This window comes from Euleptes europaea, chromosome 8 (assembly GCF_029931775.1).
Source record: "Euleptes europaea isolate rEulEur1 chromosome 8, rEulEur1.hap1, whole genome shotgun sequence".
Classification (NCBI taxonomy): Eukaryota; Metazoa; Chordata; class Lepidosauria; order Squamata; family Sphaerodactylidae; genus Euleptes; species Euleptes europaea.
The window spans coordinates 25,078,113-25,090,837 of NC_079319.1; the positions used below are offsets into that span (position 1 = coordinate 25,078,113).

Consider the following 12,725-nt stretch of genomic DNA (forward strand, 5'->3'; position numbering starts at 1 on the left):
TAAAAGTACTGGTCATTAAAGTTCTAAACAGCTAGGAATCTGGTTGTCTTAAGGACTGCCTCCCCCACACAGACTTGCTTAGGTCACTGAGATCTATGTCAGAAGCTCGCTCTAGAGGTGCACGTTGGGGGGAAAAATCTGTTATAACTTTGGATCCAAGCTTCAGGAGGAATTTTTTTTACCACGATTGATTATTTCTGGGTAGGGCATTATCGGTTTGGGATTCAAATTCATGTCGTTTCAGAGTTATAGACTGCTATTGTCAATGTGAAATTATTATTATTATTATTATTATTGATGATGATGATGATTATAATGATAATAACAATAACAATAATTTATTGCAGTCATAGACCAATAAATACAATATTGCATTGCTATGCTACCAATCAAAAATCTCAAACCTTACATTTAAAAAACTGGTAACAAGACAAATAAAAACAGAGAAAATACTATTCACAGTATAAAACTTGGAGCAGAGTTTCTATACTTATTACATTTCCTTATCCTTCCCATCGGCCCTTTTCTTGCTCCGGACTTTTATCACACCAGCACATAAATTGGCCACTTCGAAATGTATACAATGTCTGGGGAAGCTGTTTATAAAGACAATGGCATCAAATTTGCACAGAACATATACCTCCCTGTAATCTAAAGACACTCCCCCCCCCAAGTTTCAAATGAACTGATCTAAGAGGCTCAATTTTATAGAGGCCCAAAGTAGAGGCTTCTTGGCACAGACCTCCCCACTGATTCCTAAAATGGCGGCCAAGCAGAAGCTGAACAGGAGCGCTCTGGCTGGCCATGACATGAAAAAATGGTAGCCTGTCTGCTTTTTCCTACTCTTTCAGAGACTGCCTGACAATAAAAGTTTCTTACCTTTCCACTGAAAAGTCTGCATTTGCCACCCTTCCGTGTTGTGGCCTGTTTGTTTCATTTCACACGGTAAAAGTGGCTTCCTTTTTAGCCCCACCCCCCGAATCCCTATCTGTTGGTCTGCCATTATGGGGATGTCTAAAATGAATGACAGGAATGCCTATTGGGAACAATGAGAGAAGCCCCAAATCTCATTGGATATAATGGGAGCCAGGAATGCCTATTGAATTGCACAGGTGCCACTGAAATATGTTACAACACACAAAAGTTGTAGTGAAAATGTGGAATGGATTACAAGAAACCTGCCCTGGGCCTGTAATGACAGCCTCCACAGTGGAATGAAGATCCTTGGGAGTAGAATTACAGTCCTTGGACCCAAATAAAATGCTGTGGGATTGGAATGACAGCCCCCAAATAGAATGTTGGCCCCTTGGGCTGTTATTCAGTTCCGGACTACTGATTCCAGTCCCAAGGGCTGTCATTCTACTCTGAGACTGTCATTCCAGCCCCAAAGCAGTCTATCTGGTTCCAGGTACCATCATTCCACTCTGGGGGCTGTCACTCCAGGCCCAGGCCAGGTCTCTAAATCTGTCCTGCATTTTTGATGCAACTTTTGTTTGCTATAATATATTTCAATGGAGCCCATGCAAGTCAATTGGCATTCCTGGCTCCCATTACATCCAAAAACCTTCAGGCATCTCCCATTGTTCCCAATGGACTCTACTGATCCAGCCACAGAAGAACAGAAGGGCTCCGCCCCCACCAAAGGAGGGAGGGAATGATAACTGGGTTTCTTGGTGGCTTGTCTCCAGAGGTGGTTGGCTGGAAGCTCTCTGTGCTCCTCCCTTGCAAGGATTTAATTGGAAGGAAGAATTCTCGTTGCTTGAGGAATCAGTAGAATCAAGGAAGGACATAAGTACATGTTGCCTGCCAGCACTGCAACACCTGAAGTCGAAAACAACACAGACTTCTTTGGAGAGGGTAGTTTCATTTCACTAAGTGTCCCGGATTCCAAATGCCACTCTGGAACATCACAGTTATGACCCGAAACAGTAATTTCCATGTATATCTTTGGCTTGGCTATTTTATTATGCATACTCCTGGCTTGTACCTTGAGACATTAGGTAAGCAGTGACAAGAAAGGGATCCTTTATGGTGGTAGCACTGTGTCTATGGAATATCAATAAGGTTTCTAAGTTTTCCCCCCTTTGAATACCCAATTAACACATTTTGTTCCACATTATTTTTGGAGGGGTGCTTCTGCCTTTTTTCTAGATCCCATTTTTATTTTATGTTGCATTTAATGACTTTCCCTCCGACTTTTAAATTCTTTCAAATATCTGCTTTAGTTTGATTTTATCATATACTGCGTTGGAGAATAAAAAGTACAAAAGGGCCCGTAGGTGTTTTAAATGAATAAACTGTAAACCAGCTAACAGGATAAAAATAATAGTTTCCAAGCAATTGGGTTTTTTTGACAGTGCTTAGTGTCACAGCACTGGTCATCCGTAATCTATACATTTAGAAGGGCTTTAGAAGGACTTGGAAATGCTTTCTTATTTCATTTAAATATTTATAAACCTTGGGGATTTTTTACTTGCATACCTGAATGACTGTGCTGTATTCAGTGTGCTTGGGCTCAAGAGTGACGTCTCTTGACCAGTCTTCATCTCCTTTAGCCTTCACACTCAATTCAGTTAGCTCACTGTTTTCTAGGATGTATGAAGGTAGCTTCTGCTTTGGTGCAAGGCAGTCAAAATGTTCCTTCACAACTGCTTGTCCATCCTGCCCAATGTAATGCTGAACGACTTTCAGTTCAATGCTTTCAGAGAGATAACTGCACACAATTTGTCTCCCACAAATAATGATCTAAATTAAAAACACACACAGGAATATTCTATATTAGTCAATCTATAACGCGCATATTTTGTCCATGCAGAGATAAGGAAACACTCTTGAACTGCATTAATTCACAAATGTACTCATTCACAGAATAACCATTCTAGATACTAAGGCTTTATTGAACAAGTATCATTTGGACCAAATTCCAATAATTTCATATTTATACTAAATTCCAAGATCAATGTTGTGAATGCTAGACCTTAATTCATTATGCCAGTTTTGGTGGTGTAACAAATTAATCATTAACAAAAGTCAAATCTTACATAATATCATCCTCATCGTATAATTGTATAATATTCTTGTATGATATAATTAACAAAAGTCAAATCTTATATAATATCATTATCATTGTATAATTGTATAATATCCTTGTATAATATCATTAACAAAAGTCAAATTTTGTATAATAATAAGGGTCCTGAGCATCACAACAGATTTTGCAGAACATGTTTCTCAGCTGCAGCCCACTGGTCCTTAATACCCCAGTTTTGGGCCTCTGTTTGTCATTCATTATTAATGGTGCCATCATCACAGATTTCTTCTTGTAGTGGTAGATCTTCACTTAAAGAATGAGGGGGGGATGATTTTTGCTGATTCATCCCTTCCACTACAGACCCTCAGTCTCCCTCATGTTGTTCTACTGGGTCTCTTGTCCCCCAGGAGAAGCATTTCAGGGACCATTTCGGGCTGCAGGAAATTGGGCAAGGTGAGAAAGCCCCATTCCACTGACAGAAATACTTTCAACCAGTGGAAATTTATGGTAGATCCAACCCAAAGAATTTCTAGAAGTTTATCTGCACATTATTGTCAATATTATGGAGTAATAATGCCAAAAGAAAAAAAAAGTCACCTTGGGTTGTACAATTCCAGCTTTTAAATAGCAAAAAAGTCAAGGTTATGGTTGGAGTGCACCCCTACATCTGATACAGTGTCTAGATGTGAACTCTCTTGGGAATCGTGTGTAAGCTCTCTTGATTTCCCTGAGAGAAGCAAGGTGAAATTATAAATGTAAATTACAATAATGAAGAATAATAATTTTAAGATTAAAGTTCTGAATCAGCTTCTGCATGGTCAGGTCCAGATGTAACAATGGCTCCTAGAAAATCAGGATTTTCAAATCTGAAGCCAGGCTGGTGAAAACTTATTTCATTCCTCCTCCACTGACCAGAGCAATTTTCCTTCTACCATCTTTGGAGTTAACTTTAGTTCAGTGTTATCTCTGCAATGATGTCAACAATAGCGAACACAATCTATGGTTCCTTCATGCACTGAGTTTGGATTGAGCTTGCAAAACCCATATAGGGGATTCCTATTTTGCTTTAACTATGGCTTACATCAATCCATGTGATGCTAAACCATGGTAAACAACAGGATGGGAAAGGAGAGGAGGAATACCTCTCGAGACAGGAGGATGGAGCATGCATTCAAAGACTGACTTGACCATGGCTTGCCAGAAATCAGCATTATGTCTACACTGGGACAAAATGTTTTAAATTATGCTAAAATATGTTAAACGCACATGCCACCAAACTGCAGAATTCATAGACTCTAACTACAGATCTTACTTTCAGAATAATTTTGCTAGGCTTTGTGTGTATGTGAGAGACAAATTTTCCTTTTATGTCCCAACCTGATCCTAAGGTATCAATATGTCTTAGGCATCATGCGCTATTAATGGTGCCCTTAGTCAGCTTAATGTTTAACAGATAATCAATTTCTGTATAAAAATCCCCATGAACTGCCCATATAAGGACACTTACTTGTTTTTGCACGCCGTTGAGCTGTTGGACCTTGATGATAAGGGATGCCGTCCTTCCCTTGTACTGAATGGTTCTGATAAATGTTCCCCCGTTATCTACACTGAATGGCTCAGACCACCGCCAGTTTCCCCAACCTTCAATACAGATATGCAGCAGCTGGAAAGGATAAACATAAACAAACATCCAAACCAATAAGCACACTAGTGATGGCCTGTAAGAACAGCAAAATCCAGGTTCTATAGCTGGAAAATTTCTCATTAAAGCAGTCTAAAATCACTTTTACTGGGAAAATAAACATGTTGTATGATCCAGTGTACTAATTTACTATAGAACTTGATAAGCAAAGGCGTCGTACTTAATAAACTAAACAAAGGCTTGAAAGACAGATTAGAGATGTAAGATGAAATAGACTCCCCGAAGGAGTATAAACTGTGTGAATGATTGTGTATGTATTTGTTTGTTTGTTTGTTTGTTTTTGAAAAACTTAATATTTAAAAAAAAGAAAAGAAAGATTCCTAAGCACACGTCTCTATTTTACTATAGGCCAACATGAATTAGATCTATCATATTTGTTAACCAAAACAAAAATGTATAAATATTATGCCCTTTGAATAGTGAAAGAATACATCAAGGTCCAGAGGAATGAGATATAGCAGCCTCGACACATGAAGGACGAGGAATCAAGGCTAATGGATTGAATACCTTTAAATTATGCGTTTCCTAGTGAAGTCTGACTTTGACCTAAGAAGAAACTATGATAAAAATGGCTAGGATGTTACCACTCAGTAGCCTGCTGGCAATTTTTGGTCCCTTCAGCACATGTAAAACAAACATGTTCAGTACTGTGGGTGGCTTTTGAGTTAGGCCTTGACTACTAACACAAATATACAAGATGATGAGTACCTTGAGGGAAAATGTACTCTGTGACATAAAAGCTTCTAATGGCTTTGATATCTGAATCTAAGTTACAGAACAAAGAAACATAATGCCAGTGGCAGAAACCAAGTTGCTCAAAGATGCAGTGGGGGAACAGTACCACATACCAAAACAGAGAAAGCTGCCAATCTGCAGAGAGAAGTGTAGCTCAAAATACACACAAACCCCAAATAATGAATGATAGTTTTCCAAAGTTGATCCCAGTTAACAATACACTAAAAAATCTTTGCCCCCCAACACAAATGCTCTGTGCTGGCCTGCAATTGATGATAATTAGTCTGAGACCAGAAACTTTGCCCTGGCACTTTGTATAAACTGCTAGACTATTATCCAAGAAGAATTAAAAAATATATTGCCAGTTTTAACCCAGCAGCTTTTAAATTTAGAAAATAAATTAATTTTAAGACGTTAAGATTAATCAACAAATAACATGAAAAGGTCAGGAAAAGAATCATGTTGGGGTAATTCTCCCCGCCCCTTCCTCTGAAGTTGTGTGAAATTACCTTCAGTGCCTTTTGTAAAACTTGTATAACTCAGACAGAGATTATATATAAGAGAAAGCAGTTGGATTGCTATGGGGGGGGGCCTCTACAATGGAAAGGAGGATTCATATTTGGCTCTCAGTTTATAAGGGGCTCACTACCCCATCCTCTCCTCTCACTGCTGCCTCCTGCACCTCCTGCTGTCCAGTGGTGCTTGCTGCTCCACTTGCGTCCCTGGTCTGCAACCACTTGTGGGAGGACTCTGCCCCCTCGGTCCAGCTGAGACCCCTTAGATAGTAGGATCTCCTTCCTATTTTGGACTTAGTTGTTTTAATAGGCCCCCCTTTTACAGCCTAAGTGCCCAGGGGATCTGAAACTTGGGGGAGGGGAGAGTCTCATAAGGCACCTGGGTTGAGCCATGACATTGCAATTCCCAGGAGTGAAGAGGAAGGGTGTTGCTGCGAGGAAAGCAGAATCGTGCAATCTCCCCCGGCTCAGTGGCATATCGTGGTCAATAACAAAAGACTTTCCAACACTGGAGACATCACCCGGTATCCTGACATACCCCAAAGGTGACTTCCCAGCCCAAGGACATTGCTATTTCATGAACCAACTCCCGGTTCCTCTTTTTTCCTCAATCAAGAAGGGCACTCAAGTCATTCATTTGCCCTCCATCCTGTTTCAGGAGTTATCTTGCCTCATCCAGACTTTTGTGTCCCTGGAGCTGTACCTCACATCAACCTAATTAAAGCATGTCAATCATGTTGCTTCACCCAGGCTCTTTGGGCCCATGCAGATTTGGCGCACAAGAGACTAATCAAGGTATTTCCCCCATTTTTCCCTCCGAAGTTTGACAGCAGTTGACTTCCAACCAGGCAGTGAGATTTAAACTTTTTTTATCTTGACCCAATCCAAAGCTGAAATGGTCACCTCCCCACCGACCCTGGGGACCTTCTGTCCATAAAAAAAGGACCCCCAGATTCAGCAAATGGTACCTCAGATCTCCAGTCCAGATCTCTGCTGGTCATAGCTTTGGTTTCCTTTTAAGAACCCCGGCTGCATTCTGCAGGCTTTTTCTCCTTGCTTTGCTGGCTTCTTGCTCTGCTCCTTGGACCTCCGCTGCATCTATCCCTGGACCTCTCCAAGCCTCAAGCCTGTATGTCCCTTCCCTAAAACTTCCCAATTTCCTCCCTTCAAGTTCACCCTCTTGTTGGTGTGTGTACGTGTGCGGTTGCTTAGGGAGTCAGTTCTAAGGTGCTCAGTGTAGGTTCTTTACATTTTTATTTCTTTTTAATTTTATTTTGTATACAATAAAGTTATTTGTTTGTGTTTACAATTAAACTCTCTCTCTCTCTTTATAGTTTTATTTTGGGGTACCCATACCAAAATCCACTTTGGTATACAGAGACTACAAGATCTCGTGTTACTCCTTTCTGGAACCCTTTTAAAGCTATTTTCCCCTTCTCTGGGTCTGGTTTAGGTAACACTTGCTTTAGCATTGCTGCTAGGGTTGCCAACTTCCAGGTGGAGCCTGGAATTACAACTGATTTCCAGATTACACAGATCAGTTCCCCTGGAGAAAATGGCAGCTTTGAAAGGTAGACTCCGCTAAGGTCCATTATACCCCGCTAAGGTCCCCAAATGTTGCTGTCCCCAGGTTCTACCTCCAAATCTCCAGGAATGTCCCAGCCCGGACTTGGCAACTCTAATTACTGCTGGCAACTATCTCCATCCTTCTGCCACTTTAGACATATGAACATCCATTCATATTATGTTTAAAATGGCCTCTATAGGAATTCAAACCTGGTAACACTCTTTTAACACCAGAATCAGGAATTTTAACAAGCACAAATAGGTAACATACACAGTCAATAAAGTTAAACGCTTATTTTAAGGAATTCCCCTCCTCCCGAGCTTTGAAGTTTTCTTCCCAAAGTTGAAGGAAACAGCCCCCCCCCATTTGTACAGCTAGCACTTCCAATGCATTCCTTCTGTAAGATCTAGACTTATACTTATTTTCTGGCTATGTATTGCAATTCATTCTACCAGACCTGTATAGTATTCTATTATTTACTCCATTAATATTGATATTGCTTCATTCAGTATGGACTACAGTAGCAATATGTTCCTAGCCAGAGGACAGAACAACAAAAGAGGAATGGGTTTGTGCCATAAACAGTGGGGCTGTGGGAACAGTCAAGTAATGGTGAAGAAATGGGTAGAGTGAACATAAGAACATAAGAAAGGCCCTGCTGGATCAGAGCAAGGCCCATCAAGTCCAGCAGTCTGTTCACACAGTGGCCAACCAGGTGCCTCCAGGAAGCCACAAACAAGACGACTGCAGCAGCACCATCCTGCCTGTGTTCCACCGCACCCAAAATAATAGGCATGCTCCTCTGATACTAGAGAGAATAGGTATGCAGCATGACTAGTATTCATTCTAACTAATAGCCATGAATACCCCTTTCCTCAATGAATATAGTGGGGCTAGAGCGATTCAGGAGAAGCTTTGCTAATAAGACTTGACTAGGAAATGCATTTTCCAGTAGACAGGCACAAGAGGCAGCATGTCGTAAGGCACAAACACAAGAATGAGAGGAGGAAACAGAAGGGGCTAACAGAAGATGAGCTCATGAATCGGCACACTGTACCAAGTGGGAGCAAGAAGCTAATGGCATGGAAAGGAGGAGTGACTTTGCATGTTACAGAGAAACAGGGAGAAAAGGATACGTGAGTGCCTTCCTATGCCTCCAAAGTAATGTCTGAAGGGGTAAATGAACACCAGAAGCCGGTACATGCATCCCTCTGTAGGAAAGATTTACACGTTTCCCTTTGGTGTATTACACTAGTAATATGCAAAGCAGATGTGTATGTCACGCCTCTAACATCTGAGACTGTCCTCAGGCTGACATTCACCCTGACTGGAAATATGTGAGATAGGATTACTAACCACTGCACTGGTGTGCCTTCAAGAATTCGGCATTATCCTAGCTCTGCAGGCAAACAGCCTGGTACAGAAGTTTAACCACAGATTGTCAGAATGGAAAACATGACAGACTAAGAGCATCTTAAACTTTTGATCTTGGATGCAAGGCCCATAGGGGTCTCTCACAGATTGTTCTAGCAGTTCCTATTTAATTGTAATTTGCTATGCATTTTCTATTTTAAATTACTAAATTTAGGTTTAAACTAACCATTGTCTGGTCTGTTTACAGATAATTTTGACCCAGTTACTGTGATGGAAGTTGACAGGATTCTGGGATATGTGAAGGCTACCAGGTATTCTCTGGATGCTTGTCCATCCGGATTGCTGAAATCATGTAAGGACCACACAAATGAGTCATTGATGTTTGTTAGAAATCAGTCACTGACTCAGGGTACCTTCTTTAGCCACTCAAAATAGTAGTCATCTGTCCCGTACTTAAAAAACCATCCTATATAGAAAAGCAATGTGGCCAATTATTGCCCTGTCTCTAATTTGTTCTTTCTGGGCCAGGTGATCCAGACAGCAGTGATTGACTAGACCCATCTTGGATAACTTATACTCTCTAGGCCAGTTGTTCCCAAACTTTTTGAATCATGGAGCACTTTTCAGGAGAGAAATTCGTCATGGGGCACTATTTTTCACCTAGCACCTATATACTAAACTGAATGACAGTAGTATTTTTCTTTCCAATCTCTTAACGGAGCACTAGATGTTTCGCGGAGCACAAAGTGCTCGTGGAGCACAGTTTGGGAACCGCTGCTCAAGACCCTTCAGGCCAGACTATGGGACAGACTGGTAGTTTTACCTGATGATCTCTGTCTGAATGTAGACAAAGGGCATGCCTCTTTGTTGCTCTTATTGGATTTATCTGCTGCCTCTGATCCTAGTCCTACTTCAGTGTTTATTATATGTCCTCATCCTATAGATTGTGTTCATTTATATTGTATTAATATTGTATAAATGCACCTTGAGTCTCAGTGAGATAAAAAACAAATTAACATAAATAATGACATTGGATCAGGCATCCATGCCAAGAGTTGGTGCAAAATAAGAAACTGTGGTTGCAGAGAAATGGAACAAATTATGAAACGAAAAAGACTCCATCTGGAGTCAGTGGAGCAGAGATAATAGAGACGGGAGGTTTAAAGCTAGCAATTATTTGACTGCCACAAAAGGTATTTTAAATTTAGACCAGAAAGCAGGGGTACAATGTCTTGGTTACATCATAGATAGCACTAATTGATCCAAAAAAGGGTATAGAGGAGGAAAACGTTCATAAATGTCTCTCTTCCCTCTAAGCCAGGATCATAAGATATTTTTGCAGATGTTACCAACACTATTGGATCTAACACGAACACAGTCCGCAGACTGCATTTGCCTCTTCCTGGTAAGGGGCAGTGGGAGGGGAGGGTTGCCGTTCCCTGTCATGTTCTTTGATCGGTCATTTGATTGCAGCATAAAACCTTCCAGCGTTTTAGACAAGACAGAGCTTTAGACAGTGTTTTAGGCTCTCGCCCCTCTCCTCAGATGAGAAAACTTTGCATTTGTGCTGGCATTGAGTGAAATGTTTGCATCTGCATTGACACCAAGTGATGGAAGTGCCTTCCACTCAAATATGTATTGCCATGATAGAACGCAGCAGCAAAGGAAACATAGTCTTTTCGACTTTTTTGTTAGTCGTCTTCATGTTTTAGAATATCATTAAACACATTTGTCCCCCTGTCATTTTATGAATGCAGGAGGCACACTGAAAGTCACCTTTAGGAACACCTGGTTTCATAAGAATAATTGTGACATACTGACTGGGGCCCACAGGATGACTTGTGAACACAAATGAACAGCCATGAGAAGAATCGTAACAGGCAACAGACACTAACAATGATATCATAATACAAACTAGTTTTTTCTCTAGAATTTCAAAAATAAGCAAAAATGGTAGCATAGAACTAAATGTGAACAACTCAGATCTAGCTTGCTGTCTCATGAACTTTAAAAAAATAGAGCAGGGTCTAAAATGCTTTAAATATCTGAACGAAGGTAAATAAATATTTTCTGAGTATGTGTATGTACTCATTAAAAAATGGCAGCATTCTTACTGACACTATTAGCAAAACATCCATATATTTCTGAAAGTGTATGCCAAATGTAAACAATGGACTATTAATGCTGGCATTTTAAAATCATAAGCCAGGAAATAAAATGTTTATTGACTACAGTCTTAATGTACTAAATAGAATTTGTTCCACCTAACAATGACATTTTTCTTGAGTGACTAAGGGTTACCATAATGGCTTTTTAGCACAATCCAAATAATCTTTTACACAAAAATAGCTGCAGAGGCAGTTGAATTAGGGTTGTTATTCTGAATCAACAAGCCTCATGTAGAGTTGCCAGCTCTGGGTTGGGAAATTCCTGGATATTTGGGGGTGGGGTCTGGGGAGGCAGTGGGGGGGCCTCACCAGGGTATAATGCCATACAGCCCACCCTCAAAAGCAGCCATTTTATCCAGGGGAACTGACAGGGTTGCCACGACCCCGGGGACATTACAAATGCGGAACATGTTCGGTCTGCGCCCTAAGTCTTCCAGTTAAGGAAATTAGTTCCACACTTTTTAATTTCAAATACCAGCTGGATTTTTTTAGTAATTGCTCATCTGAAAATATTGTGTACGGAATTACCTGCCCGTGCTCTCTAATTTACATAGGGTCCACAACGAGACAATTAAAATTAAGAATAGGGGAGCACAGGGCACGCGTCCGCGCGAAGGTCCTGGAGGCTCCCCTCACAGGGCACTTTCTTGAAAAGGGCTATTCAGCTGACGATATAAGATTCTTTGCCTTATGGAAATTCAAACCGCAACCCCATAAAATTCAGGACATTACAAAAATACTTCACAGACAGGAAACAAAACTGATCTTTTTATTCAAAACTTTGGCGCCATTAGGACTAAATAATGAGCTGGATCTTTCATGCTACCTGTAACTTTAAGACTAGACAATTCATTACACCTGGTACCTGCTCATGCTGGCAATAAATTAGGAACTGTCTTGACCAATAATTAACCTCCCAGAGGCATAGAGAACCCATAGGGGTCATGTTCCTTTCTAATGTGGTAAGTTTACTATTTTTGGCATGATGTTAATATTGTATTGTAATTATCAAATATTATAAATTTACTGTATATATATTTCTAGAGGCAATTTGCCCACTTGTAACCCAAGAAATTTAACTGAAGAAGCCACAAGCTGCGAAACGGCCAAGTATCTAGAGGGGTCGTCTTTTTTGTTCCGTTCGCCATTTTGTTTCCCTTGAACTGGACGGCGGCTGCCTACCTCTGATATACAAGGGAACCTATTATTTGGATTGCTTGCCACTTCCATTTGGATTATAATTGGATTTGCCAGAAGGGTGAAGAGACCCACAAGGACGCTAAGGGTGCAGTAACCCACAAGGAAGTGAAGGGTGACTTAACCCGCTGCAAGACGCATTATCCGGACTTGGGTGATGTTATAACCCTAAGGGGCATTTTATGTTTATTTTTCAATAATATGTATATAGCTTATTATTTGCTTTCTATACTGTGAGATTATCTAGTTAAGTAAATTTGTTTCCTCAAGAGCCTCGTGCTGTTGTTTATATAGTAACCTCCAGGTACTAGCTGGAGATCTCCTGATATTACAACTGATCTCCAGCTGACAGAGATCAGTTCACCTGGAGAAAATGGCTGCTTTGGCAATTGGACTATATATGGCATTGAATTCCCTCCCCTCCCCGAACCCCGCC

General features: G+C 40.6%; 1 protein-coding gene across 2 annotated transcripts in view; it reads right to left on the minus strand.

The window, feature by feature from the left end:
* The window catches only part of VPS13B (vacuolar protein sorting 13 homolog B), a 410,777-nt gene that overhangs the window by 42,858 nt on the left and 355,194 nt on the right, over positions 1 to 12,725 (minus strand). For both annotated transcript variants that reach the window (XM_056853998.1, XM_056853999.1), the window contains exons 44-45: positions 4,539 to 4,694; positions 2,482 to 2,745 (exon numbers count right to left, since the gene is read on the minus strand). In XM_056853998.1, coding sequence (XP_056709976.1) covers positions 2,482 to 2,745; positions 4,539 to 4,694 — 420 coding nt within the window. The remainder of the gene's footprint in view (positions 1 to 2,481; positions 2,746 to 4,538; positions 4,695 to 12,725) is intronic.